Source organism: Trachurus trachurus, assembly GCF_905171665.1.
Source record: "Trachurus trachurus genome assembly, chromosome: 8".
NCBI lineage: Eukaryota > Metazoa > Chordata > Actinopteri > Carangiformes > Carangidae > Trachurus > Trachurus trachurus.
In genome coordinates, this window is record NC_139905.1 from 2,613,581 (window position 1) to 2,639,403 (window position 25,823).

At 43.5% G+C, this 25,823-nt stretch overlaps 1 protein-coding gene across 1 annotated transcript in view; it reads right to left on the bottom strand.

Moving 5' to 3' along the window:
- Positions 1–19,364, bottom strand: part of LOC310989416 (uncharacterized protein) — a 79,648-nt gene extending 60,284 nt beyond the window's left edge. Inside the window, exons 1-7 of the mRNA XM_083976475.1 lie at positions 19,355–19,364; positions 14,663–14,812; positions 13,874–14,115; positions 13,384–13,661; positions 12,082–13,131; positions 11,351–11,832; positions 10,839–11,012 (exon numbers count right to left, since the gene is read on the bottom strand). Of these exons, the coding sequence (XP_083832601.1) occupies positions 10,839–11,012; positions 11,351–11,832; positions 12,082–13,131; positions 13,384–13,661; positions 13,874–14,115; positions 14,663–14,793 (2,357 nt within the window). The 5' untranslated portion in view covers positions 14,794–14,812; positions 19,355–19,364. The remainder of the gene's footprint in view (positions 1–10,838; positions 11,013–11,350; positions 11,833–12,081; positions 13,132–13,383; positions 13,662–13,873; positions 14,116–14,662; positions 14,813–19,354) is intronic.
- Positions 19,365–25,823: the final 6,459 nt, after the last annotated feature.

Here is a 25,823-nt window from a genome sequence, read left to right on the forward strand (position 1 = left end):
AGGATCTCCGTCGCTCTGGTCGCCTACGGAATCCCACGGAAAAGATGCTTGCATTTCATGAGGAGGAGGCCCACAAAAAGGAGAAAAGGTTGACTCACATTTATGAACAATGGAAGATCCAGGCACGTAAGGCTAGAGAACAGTTAAAGTTAAACATTCCTGAAAGTGACATTGCAACTCTTATAGACACACTAGAAGAAGGAAAAAACTGTGTTATAAACCTGTACATAGACATCAGAGCTCACCTCACTCCATCTAATGAGACAAGACGTCGTATTGATGCCTGTGAGGCAGTTACAAGGGACATTGTTAAAATTGCTCTTGAAAGGATATCAGGCATAGATGGAGAATTTGATAGTGAAGCTGTAAGGCAACGTCTTCATGAGCTTCTTAACAGAGACTACGCTCGCTCCATCTACGGATCCACAGCTTCACCTCCAAGTCAACACTCAAGTAAAGGTTCCAGTCAACACTCTGTCATAGCAGCAAAAAGAGCAGACGCTGCAGCAGAATTAGCAGCAAAGGAAGCAGAGTATGAAGTGTTATTGAAGGAGGAGAAACAAAAAGAAAAGATGCAAGTCTTAGAACGTGAGTTGGAAAGATTAAAGGCAGAGAAGGACATTAAAGCTGCACGAGCTAGGTTCACAACTTATGATCAGGAAGTAATGCAGGAAGCAAGTGTTCATTCTGTAGATCAGATGAGAACGAGAGAACATCAGTTTGTGTGTCCTCCTTCAGCTCTCATCCAGCAGCCCACTGATATCACAGTGACAGCATCACCTGCAAGGACAGATGTAAGTTATCTGGCTCAGGCAGTCCAAGATAGCATAGCTCTGAACAGGCTCCCAATGCCAGAACCGTCTGTATTTACTGGTGACCCTATCCAGTTCATTGAGTGGAAGGCTTCCTTCACATCCCTCATAGACAAAAAGAACATTGCTTCAGCTGACAAATTACATTATTTGAAAAAATATGTAGGAGGTCCAGCTCGAAAGACACTTGATGGCATATTTTATAGAAATGATGATGAAGCCTACAAAGATGGATGGAACCGTCTCAACCACAGGTATGGTCAGCCGTTTGTTATACAAAAAGCATTCAGGGAAAAACTAACAAACTGGCCAAAGGTCCATCCAAGAGATGCTGAGGGACTTAGAGCATTCGCTGATTTCTTACACTCATGTCTGGAAGCCATGCCTTATGTCAAAGGTCTGGACATTTTGAACGATTGTGAAGAAAACCAGAAATTGGTCCAAAAGCTACCTGATTGGGCAGCATCACAGTGGAACCGCAAGGTCACTCAAGTCATGAGAGTTGACCAGGAGTTTCCCAGCTTCCAGGAGTTTGTCTTCTTCATTGTAACGGAGGCAGAAATTGCATGTAATCCTATTACTTCATTCCACGCTCTCCACTCATCAGAGGCTAACTCATCACGTCATCTGAAAGAAAAGAAATGTAAATCCAGTGTTTATCACACACAGACAGTTACAGAGAATGAAACACAAGGACAGTTAAGAACAGGTTTAAAGCCACCATGTGTGTTTTGTCAAGACAGTAAACATCAACCTCATCGCTGTCCTGAGTTTAACCCTTTAAAACCGAAGCTGTCGGCGCCGACAGGATTCTACGCCATTTTTAAAATTACCGTAAATCTTAGACCGTTCGCGCAATCGAAAAAAGGAACACGGTTTCTGAAAGCAGACATCTTGCGCTTTTCAGTGATATACTGGTCATTACGGTAATCCCAGACACAGCGTCACAGCAGCCCCGGGAAAGCCGGGCTTTGAATGAGGAAGGAGAGGGGGAGAGAATGTGACGGAGCTGTGTTGACAAGTGAGATTTTATCGGACTTTTAGTATATTTTAGCGTGTTTTTCAACCTGTGTTGTATCCGTGTGTTCTTTGTTGTGTTATTTACCCGTGGGTTTGCCTTTTTTCGCCGTGTTTTTACCGTGTTTGGTCGTTTTTTTCGCCGTGTTTTTTGCCGTGTTTTTTTTTTTTTTTTTTTTTCTCCACTCCGGACATTTTGAGGAGGTCGTCCAGGAAGAAAACAACACCCAGGGATAGAGGAAATTCATCTGATTCTGGGTGAGTAGTAAAGATTGATCATGTTTGTTTACTGTTGCTGTTTGAATTTCTGTTTCTTTCTTTGTTTTTGTGTGTACCTGTATCTGCTTGTGTGTACCTGTATCTGCTGCTTCACTAAAACTAAACACTTGATTTCAATATTCTTCTTAGTGGCTGTTTCAATATTATCCTGCTAGTTTCAAACAATGTAATGTGGAATAGCATCTTATTGTTTTATTTATTTTACATAAGGTGTCTTACTTTTATTGTGATTCTAGACACTGCTGCCATGTGTAGTTTTTGTATTCTATTGCTGATATCAAAAATGTTCTTTGAGATGATTTCTGATCTGATTTTCTTTTACTTTTAGGATGTCTTCTGAAGAACGGCCATCAACAACACTACAAGTCTTTGCCAGCTGTTTCCCTGTCCCTACTTGTACTGGAGAGATGGAGAAAGCAGTACACTGTCTACAAAAAAACAAAACAAAACAAAACAAAAACAAAAACACTCAATGGAAATGTCAGCAGTGGGTCTCTGCTTACAGCTGGACAGGCACTGCTGTTTGCAGTACCACCAGGGCCAAAAACGCCTGGACCCACTTAGGAAAACTGAGACCTAAAACAAAAAACTACTGGGTCAAAGTTGACACAATTGTTTTTTTTTGTGTATTATATTTTATATTTCATTTTGTACATTCAAATTATTTTGTTCATGTATATTCTCAGTGCCTTATTGAGTAAAAACCACAAAAATTCAATTCCGTTTTTTGTGTTTTTCCTGTTATTACACCCTGTTACACCACTTATATCATAAAGTAGAGAAAAACAACTGCCAGATGTTGAAAGAATAAGTTGTCCTGAAAAAAGGGACAAAAGCACATACTCATAGCAGACAGTATGACACTTTTACAGCTAAAAAAACAAAATAAGTCCAGGCGGAATGGTTAATATTATAGGTGTTAAAGGGTTAAAGGGAAAGCTCTGGAGGAACGACGGAAATATGTGAAAGAAAAGAAGCTTTGCTATGGCTGCTTGAGGACGGGCCATAACGCCAAGGACTGCCGCAATAGACATTCATGCGACAAATGTAAAGCAAGACATCCTACGCTTCTCCATGATGACACCTACACCAAGGCCAAGCCCACGTCAGTCTCAAATCAAAGTAACACAGAGGAAACAGCAACCACATTGGCTCTCAGTGTGGCAACTAAGGAGCCATCTACCAACACTTCAATGATAGTGCCAGTGTGGGTTTCTTCTGTCAGCAATCCAGGTACGGAAAGACTTGTTTATGCGCTGCTTGATACCCAAAGCGATACAGTCTTCATTGACCAAGAAGTCAGCAATAGTTTACAGACTGAAACTCATCCTGTAAGACTGAAACTAACGACCATGACAGGAAAGGATGCATTAATGCATAGTCAAAGAGTGTCAGGTTTGAGAGTGAGAGGTTACTGCTCTGCTATCCACATTGATCTCCCCCCTGCTTACACCAAGGACTGTATACCAGTGAATCGAACACACATTCCTACCTGTGACACGGCACGGAACTGGAATCATCTCATCAAAATAGCAGATGAAATCCCACCACAGCTGGAATGTGAAGTCGGTTTGCTGATCGGCTACAATTGCTCAAGGGCACTGGCACCACGGCAGGTAATCCTTGGAGGAGATAGCGAACCATATGCAGTTCAGACGGATTTGGGGTGGAGTATCGTAGGCTGTTCACCTCACCACAACTCACCAAGCATCACCAACATGTGTCCGTGTTTCAGTCAGAGATCTTCCTCCAGTGACTCCAGCTGAGGCACTCAGGGTTCTCGAGTCTGACTTTAAAGATGCTAATAAGGACGGAAAGACTGTGTCTCAGGATGACATCCGCTTCCTGGATGTGTTAAAGGAAGGGATCAAGAGGAACATTCATGGACATTACGAGATGCCACTCCCCTTTAAAGAGAGACCCTATCTCCCTGACAACAAACAACTGGCGATGGTACGGCTCAGTCACCTTAAAAGAAAGCTGGCGAAGGATGACAAGTACAAAGAACATTATGTGAAGTTTATGAATGAAATCATTGAAAAGGGTGAGGCAGAGGAAGTTCAGGATCAAGGGAAGGAAGGAGAGAAGTGGTACATTCCTCACCACGGAGTGTATCGCTCGAAAAAACCTGATAACCCCGCAGACATCGCATCTAGGGGATCAAGCGTAAGTGAGATTCTCACATCAAGCTGGTTCAAAGGACCTCAGTTTCTATGGGAGAAAGAGATACCTCTAGCTACAGATGTTAGCGCAGAAATACAGATTGGAGATCCTGAAGTCAAGAGGATTCAGACTCTAAACACACAGACACGGGAACAGCTGAGTCTCTCAGACCGCCTGTCAAAGTTTTCTTCGTGGTCAAAAGCAACTCAGGCTGTCGCTCGTCTCATTCGTCGTGTCAGACATGATAAGTCAACAGACCACAGCACCGTCCAAGAACGAGAAGACGCACGCTGCATCATCATAAGAGACTTACAGAGACACGCATATCCAGAAGAGTTAAAGTTGCTCAGTAAGGTAACTCAACTTCCCTCTCAGAGTAAACTGTTTCAGATGGATGCTTTTCTTGATCAGGATGGACTCCTCAAGGTGGGAGGAAGACTGAAAAATGCATCACTCCCTACCTCACTGAAGCATCCAGTGATCATACCAAAGAGTCATCCCATCACCAAGGCAATAATTGCTCACTGTCACGAGAAAGTCCAACATCAAGGAAAAGGCTTGACTATTAATGAGATCAGATCAAATGGATTCTGGATTCCAGGAATCAACAGAGCTGTGGCAACGCATCTGCATCAATGTGTTACATGTCGAAAACTCAGAAGATTCACAGAGGAGCAGCGAATGGCAGATTTGCCGTCTGAGCGTGTGGATCCATCACCACCTTTCACCTATTGTGGAATGGACTGTTTCGGTCCGTTTTTCACCAAACAAGGACGCAAGGTACAAAAGAGATACGGACTGCTTTTCACCTGCCTTTGCTGTCGAGCTATCCACATTGAAATGTTAGACGACATGTCGACAGATGCTTTCATAAATGGACTTCGTTGTTTCATTGCAATAAGAGGAGCAGTACGTGACATAAAATGTGACCAAGGAACGAACTTCGTTGGAGCTAAAAATGAACTGAATGAAGCTCTCAAGCAATTGGATGCTGATCGTTTGACTACGTTTTTGGCTGAGAAACAGTGTGACTTCAGCATGAACGCTCCGCATGCAAGCCATGCTGGAGGCGTATGGGAGAGACAGATCCGAACGGTGAGGAATGTTCTTCGTTTAACTCTTTCACCCTCATCAGGCAGGCTGGACGATGCCTCTCTACGGACATTCTTTTATGAGGCAGCAGCTATTGTGAACAGTCGTCCACTCACTGTTGACAACTTAAATGATCCAGATAGTCCAGAGCCGCTAACGCCCAATCACCTACTCACCATGAAACCCACTGCAGCCTTACCACCTCCTGGCAGATTCATCAGAGAGGATATGTATGCTCGTAAGAGGTGGCGCCGTGTTCAGTACCTTGCAGAGCAGTTCTGGGGCCGGTGGAGAAGAGAGTATGTGTACAACATCGCCACCAGACAACGCTGGCATACTCCAAGGAGAAACCTCAAAGTCGGTGACATTGTGATGGAAAGGACAGAAGATCAGCCTCGCAACGAGTGGAAATTGGCTAAAGTTGTAGAGACAGTGACTGATAAAGATGGACTAGTGAGGAGAGTGAAGATTCGTGTAGGAGATCAGAAGATGGGAAAGGAGGGACAGCGTTCTGGCAAGCCATCCATCGTTGAACGTCCAGTGCAGAAGCTGATCCTGCTCCTAGAGACTGTTTAATCACCCCCTTCACTTCACAACCTATCCTTTACAGTATGAAGAGTTTATGGACATTTTTGACTCAAGCACTAAAGGTTAAAGGTCACATGGTTTAGAAATCATTCATGCTTTACATCTAATAAGGGGATGAAAAACCAGTAATGATTTGGTGGGAGTGTAAATGACCTTTAATATGAGCATAGTATTTTCATAAATGTGTTTTTATGTTTACTTAGTAACATTCTTTAAAGCCAGGCTTTTATTTTTTATATATTAAAGGGACAACGAGGAGTTTCTATTCGGTTATAAAAAAGTCTCACGTTAATGTGGATGAATCTCCGCTACCCACACTTGTTAATGGGCCCATTTTCGATAAATATATCGTTCTGTCTCTATCGTTATTTTGTTATTATTAGTGGTGGCGGAGATGCTGGTCGAGCCGACCAGCGTTTTTTACTTTCGGTTTCGCAACGAGTCATGAGAATAACGCAGCTGAATCGCCGTTTATGGTCGGAATTACGACGGTATGTGAACCTCTTTGAACCTCTGACTTTAATTCTTGATGAATGAAAACATGAGTCCGTCTTGCGCCGGTCAAAAGAATTTCACGGTGCGCGCGGAGGCTCATAAATGTAGTGTGAAAACGCTTCGCTTTTCCAAAACTCCTCGGTGTCCCTTTAAGCAGACGGATATTCAGGGCTTTTATTTTGAAAGCGTCTCGCTGAGACCTCGTACACATCCGGTGCTTCGGAGTTTACCGGCAGAAGGAAAAGTGTGTCTGCAAGGCTAAAAGAGTGTCTTCAATGCTAAAAGCAAGCAAAGTGTGTCTAACCCACATGAAACGCCCTAGCACCTGGCTAATAAGGGGCACAAGCTCTTACGGTGTGTTTACGGTGTGTTTGCATTGAATACGGTCCAAGGAATAAACCATTGTGAACCATCAGTTTGAGAGTCCGACCATCATTTAGCTGGGGATGCTACAGTAAACATCAACTTCATCGCTGTCCTGAGTTTAAAGGGAAAGCTCTGGAGGAACGACGGAAATATGTGAAAGAAAAGAAGCTTTGCTATGGCTGCTTGAGGACGGGCCATAACGCCAAGGACTGCCGCAATAGACATTCATGCGACAAATGTAAAGCAAGACATCCTACGCTTCTCCACGATGACACCTACACCAAGGCCAAGCCCACGTCGGTCTCAAATCAAAGTACCACAGAGGAAACGGCAACCACATTGGCTCTCAGTGTGACAACTAAGGAGCCAGCTACCAACACTTCAATGATAGTGCCAGTGTGGGTTTCTTCTGTCAGCAATCCAGGTATGGAAAGACTTGTTTATGCGCTGCTTGATACCCAAAGTGATACAGTCTTCATTGACCAAGAAGTCAGCAATAGTTTACAGACTGAAACTCATCCTGTAAGACTGAAACTAACGACCATGACAGGAAAGGATGCATTAATGCATAGTCAAAGAGTGTCAGGTTTGAGAGTGAGAGGTTACAGCTCTGCTATCCACGTTGATCTTCCCCCTGCTTACACCAAGGACTGTATACCAGTGAATCGAACACACATTCCTACCTGTGACACGGCACGGAACTGGAATCATCTCATCAAAATAGCAGATGAAATCCCACCACAGCTGGAATGTGAAGTCGGTCTGCTGATCGGCTACAATTGCTCAAGGGCACTGGCACCACGGCAGGTAATCCTTGGAGGAGATAGCGAACCATATGCAGTTCAGACGGATTTGGGGTGGAGTATCGTAGGCTGTTCACCTCACCACAACTCACCAAGCATCACCAACATGTGTCACAGAGTTTCAGTCAGAGAGCTTCCTCCAGTGACCCCAGCTGAGGCACTCAGGGTTCTCGAGTCTGACTTTAAAGATGCCAATAAGGACGGAAAGACTGTGTCTCAGGATGACATCCGCTTCCTGGATGTGTTAAAGGAAGGGATCAAGAGGAACATTCATGGACATTACGAGATGCCACTCCCCTTTAAAGAGAGACCCTATCTCCCTGACAACAAACAACTGGCGATGGTACGGCTCAGTCACCTTAAAAGAAAGCTGGCGAAGGATGACAAGTACAAAGAACATTATGTGAAGTTTATGGATGAAATCATCATAAGAGACTTACAGAGGCAAGTGTATCCAGAAGAGTTAAAGTTGCTCAGTAAGGTAACTCAACTTCCCTCTCAGAGTAAACTGTTTCAGATGGATGCTTTTCTTGATCAGGATGGACTCCTCAAGGTGGGAGGAAGACTGAAAAATGCATCACTCCCTACCTCACTGAAGCATCCAGTGATCATACCAAAGAGTCATCCCATCACCAAGGCAATAATTGCTCACTGTCACGAGAAAGTCCAACATCAAGGAAAAGGCTTGACTATTAATGAGATCAGATCAAATGGATTCTGGATTCCAGGAATCAACAGAGCTGTGGCAACGCATCTGCATCAATGTGTTACATGTCGAAAACTCAGAAGATTCACAGAGGAGCAGCGAATGGCAGATTTGCCGTCTGAGCGTGTGGATCCATCACCACCTTTCACCTATTGTGGAATGGACTGTTTCGGTCCGTTTTTCACCAAACAAGGACGCAAGGTACAAAAGAGATACGGACTGCTTTTCACCTGCCTTTGCTGTCGAGCTATCCACATTGAAATGTTAGACGACATGTCGACAGATGCTTTCATAAATGGACTTCGTTGTTTCATTGCAATAAGAGGAGCAGTACGTGACATAAAATGTGACCAAGGAACGAACTTCGTTGGAGCTAAAAATGAACTGAATGAAGCTCTCAAGCAATTGGATGCTGATCGTCTGACTACGTTTTTGGCTGAGAAACAGTGTGACTTCAGCATGAACGCTCCGCATGCAAGCCATGCTGGAGGCGTATGGGAGAGACAGATCCGAACGGTGAGGAATGTTCTTCGTTTAACTCTTTCACCCTCATCAGGCAGGCTGGACGATGCCTCTCTACGGACATTCTTTTATGAGGCAGCAGCTATTGTGAACAGTCGTCCACTCACTGTTGGCAACTTAAATGATCCAGATAGTCCAGAGCCGCTAACGCCCAATCACCTACTCACCATGAAACCCACTGCAGCCTTACCACCTCCTGGCAGATTCATCAGAGAGGATATGTATGCTCGTAAGAGGTGGCGCCGTGTTCAGTACCTTGCAGAGCAGTTCTGGGGCCGGTGGAGAAGAGAGTATGTGTACAACATCGCCACCAGACAACGCTGGCATACTCCAAGGAGAAACCTCAAAGTCGGTGACATTGTGATGGAAAAGACAGAAGATCAACCTCGCAACGAGTGGAAATTGGCTAAAGTTGTAGAGACAGTGACTGATAAAGATGGACTAGTGAGGAGAGTGAAGATTCGTGTTGGAGACCAGAAGATGGGAAAGGAGGGACAGCGTTCTGGCAAGCCATCCATCGTTGAACGTCCAGTGCAGAAGCTGATCCTGCTCCTAGAGACTGTTTAATCACCCCCTTCACTTCACAACCTATCCTTTACAGTATGAAGAGTTTATGGACAATTTTGACTCAAGCACTAAAGGTTAAAGGTCACATGGTTTAGAAATCATTCATGCTTTACATCTAATAAGGGGATGAAAAACCAGTAATGATTTGGTGGGAGTGTAAATGACCTTTAATATGAGCATAGTATTTTTATAAATGTGTTTTTATATTTACTTAGTAACATTCTATAAAGCCAGGCTTTTATTTTTTATACATCAAGCAGACGGATATTCAGTGCTCTTATTTTGAAGGCGTCTCGCCGAGACCTCGTACACATCCGGTGCTTCGGAGTTTACCGGCAGAAGGAAAAGTATGTCTGCAAGGCTAAAGGAGTGTCTTCAATGCTAAAAGCAAGCAAAGTGTGCCTAACCCACATGAAACGCCCTAGCACCTGGCTAATAAGGGGCACAAGGTTTGTTTTGTTACCATTTCATGCTATATTTATGTCCGGCTCGAGTTTGGTTGCCGTGGATATTTTCATGCATAAAGCGTATTGTGGTTAGCGGTAGCTACTATTAGCATCGGCCAAGCTGCCATGTCGGTCTGTATTGAAGTGAGATGAAGCTGTAAGCTAACTTGTTGGTTGTTTTAGTAATGCAACAGAACGTATTTTGTCTGTTTTATATAAGGTCTGCTAAGGTTAAAAACTGTTTATTGGGTTAAAAACGAACGGTTAAAAATGCTAATTTCATGTTAAATACTGTTTTATATTGCACTCTATGTGAGGTTGTCTTTCAGTTAAAATGTGAATTTTCCCTCATGACTGTAACATCAATCGTAGCAGTTAAAATATATATTTAAATTCATGGAGTAAAACCTGTGAGTCTACAATAAGTTTATTAGATAAAAAGAAGGTCAACTTACATGATTGTGATAAAGGCAGTTAAAGGTAATTTCAAGTAAGAGTAAAGGTAACTGTATTTTGTTTTCTTCTTTTCATAGCTCTTACGGTGTGTTTACATTGAATACGGTCCAAGGAATAAAACATTGTGAACCATCAGTTTGAGAGTCCAACCATCATTTAGCCGGGGATGCTACATCTCAGCTGCTTCCTCTCATGCTTCCTCCCATGGTTCTGTCAGCTCCACAACATCCACCAGCTGCTGTGTTTCTGACCACAACTCAACATCTGCTCTCAGATCAGTGCTGCACGTTGGTTCAACAACAAGTGTCTGAGTTGAAAACAACAGTCGTAGAAGCTGAGCTCGTTCTCTGCTGCTCTGAATCACAAACACTACGACTGCTCTCACCTTCTTCTCTCTGGACTCATCTCAACTGTTTTCTCTCTTCAGCTTCTTGAGAAAAATCCTCACACACAAATCCTGACATGTATGAACCAATGAGAAGCTGAAGCTTCAAACAACTACAACAGCTCCAGTCAGTGAACTCACCTCAGAGTCTCCAGTCTACAGTTTGGACTCTCCAGTCCAGCACACAGAAGCTTCACTGATGAATCATTCAGGTTGTTGTCACTCAGGTCCAGGTGTCTCAGGTGGGAGGGGCTGGACTTCAGAGCTGAGGCAACGACTTCACAGTGAATCTCTGAGAGTTCACAACCACCAAGTCTGTGATTAGAGAAGAAACAAAATGTGTGAGAGTAAAATCAGACAATTGGTACTAAACACACAACAACATGTCATCATGTGATCAACATGTGCTCTTCACACTCTGGTTCAGTTCATCTTCTCTCTTTGTGTTGGACATGAAACAATAATCCTCATCAGGGCTGGGCTGGAAAACCCCATTCTCAGATGACTGAGACTTATGAGAATCCTTTAACAGTGTGTGTGTGTGTGTGTGTGTGTGTGTGTGTGTGTGTGTGTGTGTGTGTGTGTGTGTGTGTGTGTGTGTGTGTGTGTGTGTGTGTGTGTGTGTGTGTGTTATTGATCATGTCAGGACTCACTCAGCCTTCCTGCAGTTCCTCACAGCTGGGATCAGTCTCCATCCTCCCTGATATGATGTGTTGTACTTGTTCAGGTTCAACTCGTCCAGAACCTGCTCTGACATCTGCAGCATGTAGCCCAGAGCTGAACACTGGATCTCAGAGAGTTTCTTCTCTGATCTGTCCTCTGACTTCAGGAACTGTTGGATCTCCTGATGAACTGACTGGTCCTTCATCTCCGTCAGACAGTGGAAGATGTTGATGCTTCTGTCAGGAGAGATTACATCACTGTTCATCTCCTTCAGGTTGTTGATTGTTCTCTGGATGGTTCCTGGATTGTTGTCTGTCTGACCCAGCAGACCTCCTAACAGCCTCTGGTTGGACTCCAGAGAGAGGCCATGAAGGAAGCGAACAAACAGGTCCAGGTGACCGTTTCTACTGCTGAGGGATTTCTCCATGGCTCTCTGCAGGAAGTTAACCAGGGGTGGAGGACTGTTATTGATCTGTGGATGACTGTTATTGATCTGTGGATGACTGTTATTGATCCATGGATTACTGTCATTGATCCATGGATCACTGTCATTGATCGATGGAGTTGAGTATCCATCATTATTAGAAAATTGCTCTTCTTCTTCTTCTTCTTCTTCTTCTTCTTCTTCTTCTTCTTCTTCTTCTTCTTCTTCTTCTTCTTCTTCTTCTTCTTCTTCTCCTCCTCCTCCTGAAGACAAATCCCTGTTATCATGTTCCTCGACTTGTTCTCCCATGAACTTCTCTAGGACCTGTGTGTTCCTGTTGGTGAAACAGTGGAACATGTAGACTGCAGCCAGAAACTCCTGAACACTCAGATGAACAAAGCAGTAGACTGTTTTCTGGAAGATCACACTCTCTCTTTTGAAGATCTCAGTACAGAGTCCTGAGTTCACCAAGGCCTCTGTGACATCCAGACCACACTGCTCCAGGTCTTCTTGGTAGAACATGATGTTTCCTTCCTCCAGCTGTTCAAACGCCAGCCTCCCCAGCTTCAGAAGAACTTCCCTGTCGGCCTCCGTCAGCTCCTGTGGACTCGTCTCATGTCCTTCACCGTACTTGTTCTTCTTCCTCTTTGTCTGGACCAGCAGGAAGTGTGAGAACAGGTCCGTCGTGGTCCTGGGCAGCTCTCCTCTCTGGTCTGTGGTCAACATGTGCTCCAGAACTGTAGCACTGATCCAGCAGAAGACTGGGACTTGACACATGATGTGGAGGGTCCTGGACGTCTGGATGTGTGAGATGATTCTTCTGGACAGATCTTCATCACTGGACCTCCTCCTGAAGTACACCTCCATCTGGGCGTCAGTGAAGCCTCGGACCTCTGTTACCCTGTCGACACATGTAGGAGGGATCTGATTGGCTGCTGCAGGTCTGGAGGTGATCCAGACCAGAGCCGAGGGAAGCAGATTCCCCTGGATGAGGTTTGTCAGCAGCACGTTGACCGATGACGTCTGTGTGACATCAGACACAACCTCTCTGTTGTTGAAGTCCAGTGACAGTCGGCTTTCATCCAGGCCGTCAAAGATGAAGAGAAGTTTACAGACAGCCAGCTGCTCTGCTGTGACCTTCTGTAATGTTGGATGGAAAACATGGAGCAGCCTGAGAAGACTCAACCGCTGATCTCTGATCAGGTTCAGCTCCCTGAATGAAAGAGGAACCAGCAGACTGACATCTTGGTTCTCCAAGCCCTCGGCCCAGTCCAGAGTGAACTTCTGCACCGAGAAGGTTTTTCCAACACCAGCGACGCCATTGGTCAGAACCACTCTGATGGGTCTCTGTTGGACAGGTGAGACCGTAGAGACGTCCTCTCTCTGTTGGACAGGTGAGACCGTAGAGACGTCCTCTCGCTGTTGGACAGGTGAGACCGTAGAGACGTCCTCTCTCTGTTGGACAGGTGAGACCGTAGAGACGTCCTCTCTCTGTTGGACAGGTGAGACCATAGAGACGTCCTCTCTCTGGTGGACAGGTGAGACCGTAGAGACGTCCTCTCTCTGTTGGACAGGTGAGACCGTAGAGACGTCCTCTCTCTGCTGGACAGGTAAGTCTTTAAAGATGTCGTTGCACTTGATTGTAGTGTCATGGAGGGTCTTCTTCTTGGACGTTGTCTCCAGCTGTCTCACCTCATGTTGGGTATTAACCTCTTCACTCTGTCCCTCTGTGATGTAGAGCTCAGTGTAGATCCTGTTGAGGAGGGTTCCACTTCCTGTTACACTTCCTGTTCCCTCAGTTCCTTCAGTCACTCGTTCACATCTGCTCCTCAGACTGATCTTATGTTGATCTAAAACCTCCTGCAGACCACGATCTGCTGAGAGACAAGAGACAGAGTCAGACTGAAGACAGAGAGTCTGACACTCTGATCAGATTATTTTCATCAGCTACAGAAAAACTACAAACAAAGAGAAGGTTTGAATCATCATCTTAAATGTCTGTGCTGTGTGATGGAACAATGACTCTGGAGAAAACAACAGGTCCTGGTTTCACAAATGACCACATCAGCAGACAGATGTTCAGTCTCACTTTGTCCACAGCTGCTCTGATTGGCTGTCTGCAGCTCACCTCTGGTTCTGGGTCTTTTTCCACACTGGGGACAGGAGGGGGGTCCTGAAGAACCAGACTGGTCCCAGTCTGAGGTGAAGCACTGTCTGCAGAACCAGTGTCCACAGCTGGTGGAGACTGGATCCTTCAGGACGTCCTGACAGAGACCACAGCAGGACAGCTGCTGGTCCACAGAGACACCACTCCTCTTCCTCCTGTCAAGACTAAATGATATAATACATGAAAACAAAAACACTTTGTACTCTGACAATTATATTAAATTATAAAGACGTTGATGAGGACAAACACAGATTAACACGTTTGTGTCTTTAGTTCAATGTAGAGGAGAAAGAAGAGGGACTAAGTTACTATTACATTTACTCTACTCATCATCTCAGAGCTGAGGAGGTTTTTCTGTTTTCTATAGTGTTTAACTGCAGGAGGGGGGGGGGGGGGGGGGGACTTTAAACTGGTTGTGAACCTTCAGAGTCTGATGGATCTGGTTCCTGGTTTCTCTCTGTTTCCTTCACATGAGTCTAATGCCTGAATCATCTTCAGCTCAGTTTACAGTACAGTACAGTCATGTCATTTATAATACTGTGTTTTCCTGTCACTGTACTGTTTTTATGTTTTGGGACTCCGGATGGAAATTAGCATTGCTGCTATAATCCGGCACATTTACATGTTTTTAATATGTACATTGATGTGCACTGTCCCACCCAAATAAACAAATAAAGTAAAGTAAAGTAAAGTAAAGAAACTGTCTCTTACCGTGACTCTGAAGGTCCAGGTCCAGGTCTGAAGTTTAGAGGTTGAGATTTGGACCAGTCACTCTTCAGAGACAGACAGATGGATCCTGGAGGCTCTGGTCCGTCCTCCTCTTCCTCCACATTAACACTCATCTTCAGGACTTCAGTCAGTCTGAGAGGGAAACCAGAAACACTGACGTTAGCTTCAGATTCTGCCGTTAAGGGGAAATTAAATTCAACAGCTGAGCTCTAAATCCTCTGTTTATTTCAGCTCTTAATGTGAAAACTGTGTTTCATTTTGTGTTGAGTGTAAAACCTTAACACCTTTCCAGAGAAGATAACCAGTCTTTAAAACAGTGAAACCTGTTTTCATTCCACACCAGACCAGCTTCTCTTCAAAACCCACAAGATATGGACATAAAACTAAATCTGGGCTAATGTGAATCTGGTCCAACTTGGACCTGTTCTAATCTTGTCCTGATCTGATGTGGACCTGGACTAATGTCGGTATGTTTCAGACTCTTTATCTTCTCTGGATCAGTGTTCAACCTTTATTTTGAAGGTCAAAATCACATTGAGAGGTGAAATAAACATATGATTCAGAGCTCAATTCCCAGCCTAGTTCTCTGTTTTGTTTTGTGCAAGAAATCAATTAATGTTGTAAAACAGCTGTTTGTGAGCTCACTTGATGGCTCGCTAGCGAGAGAACTTGGCTTAACGTTGGTGTTCAAGGAGATGTCAGTCAGCATGACATGTCACCTGTGATGGAAATCTCAGACCTATCAGGCGGCAGAGGCGGCACGGTGGCACAGTGGTTAGCACTGTTGCCTCACAGCAAGAAGGTCCTGGGTTTGAATCCCCGGCCGCCCAGGTCCTTTCTGTGTGGAGTTTGCATGTTCTCCCCGTGTCTGCGTGGGTTTCCTCCGGGTGCTCCGGTTTCCCCCACCACTAAAAACATGCCAGCTAGCCTGATCCTCCAGTCAGTGCCACTGACCAAAGGCACTGGCTCATAATCTGGAGTTGGTCCCCGGGCGCTGCACCGCGGCTGCCCACTGCTCCTCAGGGATAGGTTAAATGCAGAGAAAGAATTTCACTGTACTAGCTGTATATGTGACAAATAAAGTACCTTTACCTTTATCACGTTTCATTCATTATGTCTCAAATTAATTATCTCGTTATCTCGGTAAAACAGTGGAAAAATATCTCGTTATTACGGTGGCCGAAAAGGGTCAAACGGACAGTAATGGCCCAATACATCTCAGTTGGAGAAAACAGCTTCAAGTACAGAAACGATGCAGAAACAAAAACACAATTTTAAACGAGGTACAAAAAGAGGAACGTGGTGCAAATGAAAAAACGTGCTGCAAAAAACATAGACAAATTCATCAACATCATCAAACGCGCTGCCAATAGAGAAACGATGCAAACCAAGAAACGATCTGCATGAGACGCTCTCAGCGTAACATGGACATGTTTTGTTGTGGTCTCTGGAGAGACACACGAGATGGAGAGAGAGACAGAACAGCTGACTGAACCATGGTGCATGCGGGAACCAAGGGGGCAGTTGTGGGTCTGAGAAGTGAAGCTTCTTCACTCCCGCGTTCAACAAACTGCAATCCCCTCGGCTTCCTCTGGGGGCTGGTGTCAGAAAGCAGCATTCTCCATAGACCCCCATGTTAAAATCGCCGACTTTACATCCTCAATAAACATGTTAAAAGCCTGGTGTCAGAACGTTTTTTCGTCTCAATCGATAGATTCTACCCCCGCACACACTCTGAGGGGGGTGAATTTTTTTTTAACTCTACCGTTTAACTATTATTAGGTTTTAAATTCTTGCATAAATTTTGGCATGGAAACGTTGAGTGACAGGTCCGGAGCAAGGCTAGCTCAGTTTGGCAGTTGCTTCGAGGCCAGTGGGCGGGTTCTCGGCAGGTTGACCCGTTGAGTTACCGCCTCTCCTCCAAATGTGGAAAGTACACGCCCACCAAAATCCAACATGGCGCTGTTCAGGCCGCCATATTTGAGTCACAAAAACGACTCCCCAAAACCAATGGGTGACGTCACGGATGCTACGTCCATGTTTTTTACAGTCTATGGCAGGAACATTAATGTGACTTTTATTTGATTATTTTTTATTTCTTATGTTTATATCACTGTACAACACTGCACATTACGTGACGTTTATTTTCTTGTATTTTATATATGTATACATACTTTTATTAACTTATCTTATTAAGCAGGCTAATCTACATGCAAATGTGCAGCCTTCTAACATCTGGTGTAAAATACAATAAAATAAACGTCACGTAATGTGCAGCGTTATACAGTGTAATAAACATAAGAAATAAAAATAATCAAATGAAAGTCACATTAATGTTCAGTCTGTATTTTCATGCACCGTGGTTCAGCTGTTCTGTCTCTCTCTCCGTCCCGCGTGTCTTTCCATTCAGCTGTTACGCTGAGAGCGCCTCATGCAGATCGTTTCTTGGTTTGCATCGTTTCTCTATTGGCAGCGCGTTTGATGATGATGCATTTGTCTTTGTTTTTTAAAGCACGCAGTATGTACAATTTTCAGGCCTTAATATCAAAATAAATACATTAAATTAAATAACAGTTACTATTTAGTCAGTAGAGAAAGCCTGCACGTCTTCAGGACTGCAGTCAACATGCTGGACCAATTTCCCAACTTCCTGAAACAGAGTCATGACTTCTGAACTGGTAGGATAAGGCTAATATGGTATTGGGTGCACATTAACATGGCTTGCAGAAATAAAAATCATTTTGCAAGTGCAAATAGAAGTACAGGCTACACATCTAAAATGTGACAAAACCAAGAACATCAATCAACATGCACAGTAGCAGTCACAGTAGTCATTACTGTGACTGCTACTGTGCATGTTTCAGAACAGCAGCAATGTTTACAACAGCAACGTCACAATAAACTCAACATCTGGAAACTAATTCAAATAGTTCAAGAGTGTCTTAGTGAAATCAAGCTGAGTGAGTGATTCCTCCTGTTGCTGCTGTTGTTCACTACATTCAGAGGCCTGTACTGCGAAGCCAGTTTAGTGGGTTAGCGAGGTATGTTGAGTGTAAAGCCAGCCTCTCCTGTACTGCGAAGGTGGCTGTCTTTTAACGAGGCTAGATCACCATGGTAACTTATGCTTGTTCAGAGTTTAATCATAAAACCGGCTATAAAAGCGCCGCTGTTTCACTATTTTAACTCATTTACAGCTGGCGGCACCTTTACTTTGAAAGTCCAGTGGAGCTGGATCAGAACGGAGCGTTTGTACGGAGGGAGAGATCAGCTGATCTGCTGTTGACTTTCTCTCTGAGCGTCTCCGCTGAGTCTCCGCCTCCTCACCCGTTGAGCTGAGCGTCAGGAGCTCATTATATATTAGACTATAGTCTATATTTTACTTTTATATACAGTCAGTCACCACTGATAGAAGTTGTTCGCTCGCAGCAGGACAGATAATCAGATGGATAATCGGTAAAGTTAATAATTTCACTTAATGTGGCCGTGAATAAATTAATTCCGATGTGTCGCCTGTTATATTTCAGTGTTGCCCAAACGCAAATCTTGAATAAGTCTCCGCTGTTTTCACATTTAAAAAGGTCTTTGTTTATGAGATTTGCTTGTAGCTACAGCACAGAAAAACCTCACTGTAACCTATTCAGCCTCGCTTCCAATAAAACACACACTCGCGTTATAATTGCGATCAGTGAAATATATAACAATATAACACAATTTAAAATGACAGTTGATGTTGCTCTAGTTTATATGGATAAAGCTTCATAATTAAAAGTAGCGCAAGAGCTGTCAGAAAAATTAAAAGCAGCCTCCTCTCTTGTCATATTTTCAGCAACACTGTTGCTTCAGGCTGTGATCGTGCTTTTTTTTAATATCGCTCATACTCTCTCCAATAAAACAATTGCACTCGTCTTGGCTGAAATCAGCCCGTTGTGGATCCATTTCGTGCGGAAGTAGAATAATATGACGTCAAACGCCCCCTTTTATGTGAACGTGCGCAGAGCACAAAGCTGAGAACCGGACTTGACTAATTAAGTTGATAACCACCGTCACAGTACCGTTTAGCTCTGATGGCGGACTTGAGGGTTTGTTGAGCTGCATCTTGAGCACAAAGCCTAGGTATGTTGAGCCTCCTTCGCAGTACAGGCCTCAGCTGATGTTAGACAGAGGCGGGGGGGGGGGGGGGGGGGGGGGGGGCTTAACTCTTAACAAGCAGTGAGCTGCTAAACAAACACAATGGGCGCTTTTCTGAAATATGACTCATATTAAACTTATTGAATAAGTTACGAGGGAAAAAGGGCAGGGGCTTTTGCCTCTTATTAAAAAGTGCTCTTTTTGTATTTTAATAAATCAATTCCTGTTGTGTATAGGGATATAAAAATCAGCGGTATAAAACGTCACGGCCATCTTCTTTACAACAACAACAACAACAACAACAACAACAACAACAACAATGTCGGACTAAACCTTTTTAAGGACGAAGCAGAAGCAGATGTTTTAGTAAAAGTGTCGGTGTGGACAGGGCCTGAGTCAGACTGAGACAACAGGGAGTAGCTGTCCTCCTGCTGTCCCCCCTTTAGTCTCAGTAGTTCACTCTGACTCTTCTTCCCTCCACACTTCACAGGGACTGACACTCACAGACTTTAACGGTGAAGAATAATAAAGTTGTTTAACACTCACCTAACGCAGCTTCACCGTTATTCCCTCTGTCGTCTTAAAATGGCGTCTGAACTTAATACTTTCACTTTCTATCTCCTCCCTGTGTGTGTTTACAGGAAACAGCTGACACTGTTACTGACAAGGAAAACTAATGTCTGAGAAAACAGGAACAGATTTGACATTTTATAAATGTTGAAAGTTCCTGTTGAGTTGTACTTGTTGATTTTCAGAACAAACAATAACTCTGTTTACAGTAATAAAATCTGTACAGTAAAAGGTTCTGCAGTTCCTCAGTCTGACCACAGGGAGGCAGTGAAGTCCAACTCAAACATCAGAAGCCTGTTTATTTGTCTCTTCTCTGTCTCTAACCAACAATGTCGGATTGAAACCAAAGCTAACAACAGTGATGTGTACACAATGAGCTCAGTGGACACTTCCCTCTGACAACATCCCATCATCTGAAGCCTCCACATGCTCCAGGAAACTGTTGATGGATTGTTATACAGGTGTGGTCTTGGTCTCATGATGTCACAGGGGGTCAGCCCTATGTTCCCACAGCCCTATGTTGCCTCATTTCTAAGATTTTTCTTATTTCTAAGAATTTTCTCAAAATGAAACTCTAAGTCAAGTCATTGTTATTTTAAAGGGACTATTCAGAGTAATTTCAACCTAGGGTCCTTTGCACCATGACCTTGAGCCAAACGCCCCCCCTCCCCAGAAGCTTGTTTTCCCTTGCTCGAACAGTGGTCGAGTTACCGCTATTAACCGAATGGCGCTAATGTTACCAATCTTAGATTACCCCACTAATAATGTCCGGAATTCCTGGTGTACTTACTGTACAAACTTTCTAATGCTTCGTTTACTACTACTAACACTATTTGTACTACTGTAGAAGTTTGTTGTTTAAATTGCACTAACTCATGGAGGTGAGTTTAATTTCGGTATAAGGGTTCATCACTCAACCCTATGTTGGAGTAGTGGTGTTGGAAGGGGTCAGCCCTGTGTTCCCAGATTTAGTTAAAAGCTACATTACATCTGTAGTCAACTGCTACTGGATAACAGGTTGGGTGTAATTGACTACAAAATTGGGAGAAATGGGGATAAAATCTGATGCAAACTGATCATAAAGGAAATGTGGGAACATAGGGCCTAATTTTGGAAAGAAAAAAAACCTTAGAAATGAGGGAACATAGGGCTGAGGGAACATAGGGCTGAGGGAACATAGGGCTGTGGGAACATAGGGCTGTGGGAACATAGGGCTGAGGGAACATAGGGCTGTGGGAACATAGGGCCGAGGGAACATAGGGCTGAGGGAACATAGGGCAGAGGGAACATAGGCACGCTCCCGTGAACAGTATGATGAAGAGGAATGTTTCTATACAAACCCTTTGTTGTTGTTGTTATTGTTGTTGTTGTGATGTTTGTGCTTAATCACCTTGACAACAACATGTCATATTATAAGGAGTGAAACATTGAACAGTTGGACATGTGCATTCAAAAGTTTAGAGAAGGTCAAATTAAATTCATCTATAGCCTATTAAGTATAAAGAAAATGGCGGAGAGGAACAACAAATATCCACAAAAATGTCTGAGGTCAACACACACACACACACACACACACACACACACACACACACACACACACACACACACACACACACACACACACACACACACACACACACACACACACACACACACAGAGGCCACAGTGAAGAGACACGTGTTTATGGATCAATATTAATATTTATGGATGACTATAAAAACAGGAAGTGTTTCTTTTATTCTGAAGTCACAACACACACAACCTATTTAAAGAAGGTTAAGGTGCTGATTGTGTGTGTGTGTTGTGTGTGTGTGTGTGTGTGTGTGTGTGTGTGTGTGTCAGAGATACAGGAGTGTGTGTTTACGTGGAGCTGCAGTGAAAGTTAATATTCAACAGAACAAACGTTGATACGAGGCCGTGAAGCTGCTGATCTCTGATCTGTCGCCTGGTTTTCACTCTGTGACACACCTGAGACCAGTGTGTGTGTGTGTGTGTGTGTGTGTGTGTGTGTGTGTGTGTGTGTGTGTGTGTGTGTGTGTGTGTGTGTGTGTGTGCGTGTGTGCTAAGTTCCTGCTCAGACAGGACGCCTCCTATTTCAGCAAATATTTACAGAGCAGAGTCTCATGAACAGACCATAACTCCTCCTCCTCCTGTGTTTATGGTCAGAGACTCAGGAGGTTTGGCAAACCGCCGTGTTGCAGGAGGAGGAGGAGGAAGAGGAGGAGCAGGAGGAGGAGGAAGAGGAGGAGGAGTCACTTCTGTTGGTCTCCATGGTGACAAAACAGCTGCAGTGCAGGACGTGATCCCACACAATGAGTCAATGACAGACTCACGATCACATGAAACATCAACAGTGTGTTTGACCTCTGAAGTGTTGATGTTGATCCGTCTTCACTTCACTGATCTGAGAACAGTTGATCCCAGTCTGACTGAACTTCTATTCAAACTTTATTTTTTTCCTTCTTTAAAGGGATACGCCAAAAAAAAAATTCTGTGTCTTGCCTCACTCCCGAGTCCATGACCAGCAGATAGACACCATCCTTTCGACTGTGTGTGCAGTAACAAGGGAGATAGAGCCGTATCGCCCGTAATTAGCTTAGCTCAAACACTGGAAGTGTATGGGTAGTGTTAGCCTGCCTCCACCTAAAGTCGCTAATTAGCTTAGCTCAAACACTGGAAGTGTATGGGTAGTGTTAGCATGCCTCCTACCCGAGCCGAAATCTTAGCTCTAAACTCTGTAAATATATCACTTTATCCACATTTCAAACATGTTTAGGTGAGAAAGTAGCCGTTTAGATCAGCAGTGTGTCGTTAATTTGTCTAAATACCAGCTGTTTACAATTTTGTTTGGACGAATTCGGCGCTACTCAAGCTAGCCGTTGTGACCAACGCACTTCCGGTTACTTTCACAAAATAAAACACCCGTTGCCCTTTACATACAGAAAACCATGACGATAGAATTAGTGCTTTTACTTTGAAACAGGAAGCTAACCTACCCTTGATGTAGCTAGCTTGAACCAAAATAAAGCGTCTTTGCTTGAACTCTCTGTTTTGACCGTTCTCGTCCCGTTAGCGGCATTTGACCACTCAAGATGCCTTACCGGAGAGTTTTGTAGCTCTGAGACGAAGATCGGCCGCCGGTTTCCGTTTAGAGTTGCTGAAGAGTTTCTCTGATGACTTTAGGTGGAGGCAGGCTAACACTACCCATACACTTCCAGTGTTTGAGCTAAGCTAATTAGCGACTTTAGGTGGAGGCAGGCTAACACTACCCATACACTTCCAGTGTTTGAGCTAAGCTAATTAGCTACTTTAGGTGGAGGCAGGCTAACACTACCCATACACTTCCAGTGTTTGAGCTAAGCTAATTAGCGACTTTAGGTGGAGGCAGGCTAACATTACCCATACACTTCCAGTGTTTGAGCTAAGCTAATTAGCAACTTTAGGTGGAGGCAGGCTAACACTACCCATACACTTCCAGTGTTTGAGCTAAGCTAATTAGCGACTTTAGGTGGAGGCAGGCTAACACTACCCATACACTTCCAGTGTTTGAGCTAAGCTAATTAGTGACTTTAGGTGGAGGCAGGCTAACACTACCCATACACTTCTAGTGTTTGAGCTAAGCTAATTACGGCGATACGGCTCTATCTCCCTTGTTACTGCACGCACAGTGGAAAGGATGGTGTCTATTTGCTGGTCATGGACTCGGGAGTGAGGCAAGACACGGAAAAAAAAAAAGTTGGCGTATTCCTTTAAGTTAAAGTCAGGTTGAAGGAGCAGCTGGAGCTCCGTCACCTCAACGTTTCATGTTTCTGTCCCAAAACAAACCCAACAATCTGTCATCACTTTGAAGTTCAGCTCAAAGTTTGTTTATCAGCGATTGGAGCAGAACCAGGAGGTCTGGACTCTGAACCAGGTCTTTTTTTCCACCCAACATTATCTTTATTGAGTTTTCAAAATGCTTCTGATGATAAACAGAAATCAGAGTGCTCTCACATCGAAGGAAACGTCAAGGGCAGCTAGATTATTCTCCAAGCTGTTCTGTCGTCACGTACTATGTCCTCATTAGCCAGTTATATTGCAGTACTGTGAGGCGAGTAGCTACTGTTTGTATTTGTGCTCCAGCGCACACTTTTTGAATAGGGAGTAGCTAGAAAATGTATAGCAAATATCACTGACAGCTCAATAAATTAGAATATCATTGAAAAGTTTATTTATGTCAGTAATTCAAATCAAACTGTGAAACTCATTATATAGATCCATTATACTAATTAGTTTAGTTTATTTGATTTATCAAGGGACAGTGCAATAGCATTAATCATCATTTAATAAAGACCTAAAATTCAGTAGCCTATCGCAAAAAAAAAAAGAATATTACAAAAAACAATTTAAAAAGGCAGTTGTTTAATATGGAAATATTGGCCTTCTGAAAAATATGTCGATCTTTATGCTCTGAAATGGACTGTTCCATGATATTCTGATTCATTGAAATGCACCTGTACGTTGTGATTGTTCACGTGCCGAGGACTGTAAACAGAATTGCCCCTTGGGGGGGGGGGTGGATTAAGTTTTGCTGACTCTGTGAAGCAGGTCTGGGCTTCGGGGCCGTGTGAAGCTGCAGCTGCTGCTGATAACCAGACTGGAACGGTTCAGACACAACAGGCCACCAGAGTCCAGGAGAACACGTGTTGTGAAACCAGAGCACAACTGGGTCATAAAGGAGAAACACTGTGTTTTTAATCTGATTAGATATCAGGACTGGACTGTAAACCAGATCCACACCCTGATCTGGTTCACAGTCCAGATCTGGGTCTGCATCTATGAACCACATCTGGGCTTTGAGGCCACAGTGGATTTTTCTCTCAGTCCAGGATTATTGGACTCATCAGGTTTGAATCGCATAAATAAATAAACATAAATGAGATGAATCAGAATAATGACTGTAATAAAACACTAAAGAAATAAAGCTGCCTCTGGCGACCTTCAGTCTGATCCTGTTTGAGTTTCAACAGTCGTGACCTCGGCTCACACACTCAACAATAAGGTCAGAGACTCATGAGGAGGTTTTTGATTAAACCACATTAACCTGGACCAGGACCAGGACCAGGACTGTGTAACAACCAATCAGCTGCCAGCTAACGAGGACAGGTCACACACCCCAGAGACTCCACGGGTCTAGAAACATGAGTGTGTGTGTGTGTGTGTGTGTGTGTGTGTGTGTGTGTGTGTGTGCATGGAGGTGAACAGCTGGTTATTATGGTGAACAGTTTTTATTTTTGTGCCATAGCAGCCTAAAGAACAGATAGGCAACAATGGGTTGTGCAATCCCCAGCGGGCAATATGCAATATCTTTTTTTTTTGTGGACTAATGTTCCCATATGCTTTTATATTGATATTTCATGATGTTTTTATATGTGTTATGTTTTGTATTTATTCTGTCTTGTGTGTGTTGTGTGGTACCACAGCGGAGAAGCAACGTGAATTTCGTTGAATTCTTTTTTCAATGACAATAAAGGCAATCTAATCTAATCTAATCTAGTTTATTTAGTCGATGTGTCTGTGGAATTAAACTGTGCAACAGTTTGAATGTGGGCTTAAAAGAAAGTCCAAACATAATCCAGTTAAAAAAGAAGTACAAATAAATGATTTTCAATATGAACAGGAATGAGGTGCTTATTATTATTTATTTGGGTATTTACCCACTTTGTTTATTTGTTGCTCTGTTGGTGTTACCTTCAGTTTGTCTTTGTATATGTCTTTATATGTATATGCTTATATATTAGAGAGATAAAGATTAGTGATAATATGTTATATCCAGCTAGATAAACGCATAAATTAACTTATTGTATAGATTATAATGACAAAGAAGCTTGATAGCTAATTTATGAATAAGTTTTACCTCTTCCCACTACTTTTCGGATATGAAAAAAAAAAATCTTTATTTTCAATTATTTAATTTTTGTTCATGTGTTGTCTTTGCAAAGTTTGTGATGTCTGTCCATTACTGTGTTATGTTTTATTTCTTTTACCATGTCTGAAATAAACTAAAACCAAACTAAACTACTGTGTTTACGTTTGTTAAAACTGCTTTCAGACTTCTGAACCCACAGTTCATAACAACATCAACATAAACTGACAGGATGTTAATGTAACATATGTGATAATATTATAAACTTTATATATAGCCTAGTAGCCTATGAGCTTTTATTTTCAATATAAACACATTCTGTTACAGTCCTGTGTGTGTTTGAGTCACAGTAGGAACTAGGAACACACTGACCGCAGCTTTTTCTGGTTTTTTATGGAGCTGATGCAACATCTGTGCAGCAGCAGAAAGGGGGCGTGTCTCTGCTGTGTGAGGGGGCGTGGCCACGTGGTGGGGGCGTGGCCACGTGGTGGGGGGAAGGGGGCGGGGCCTGATGCTCCTGCTATAAGAGCTCAGAGAGC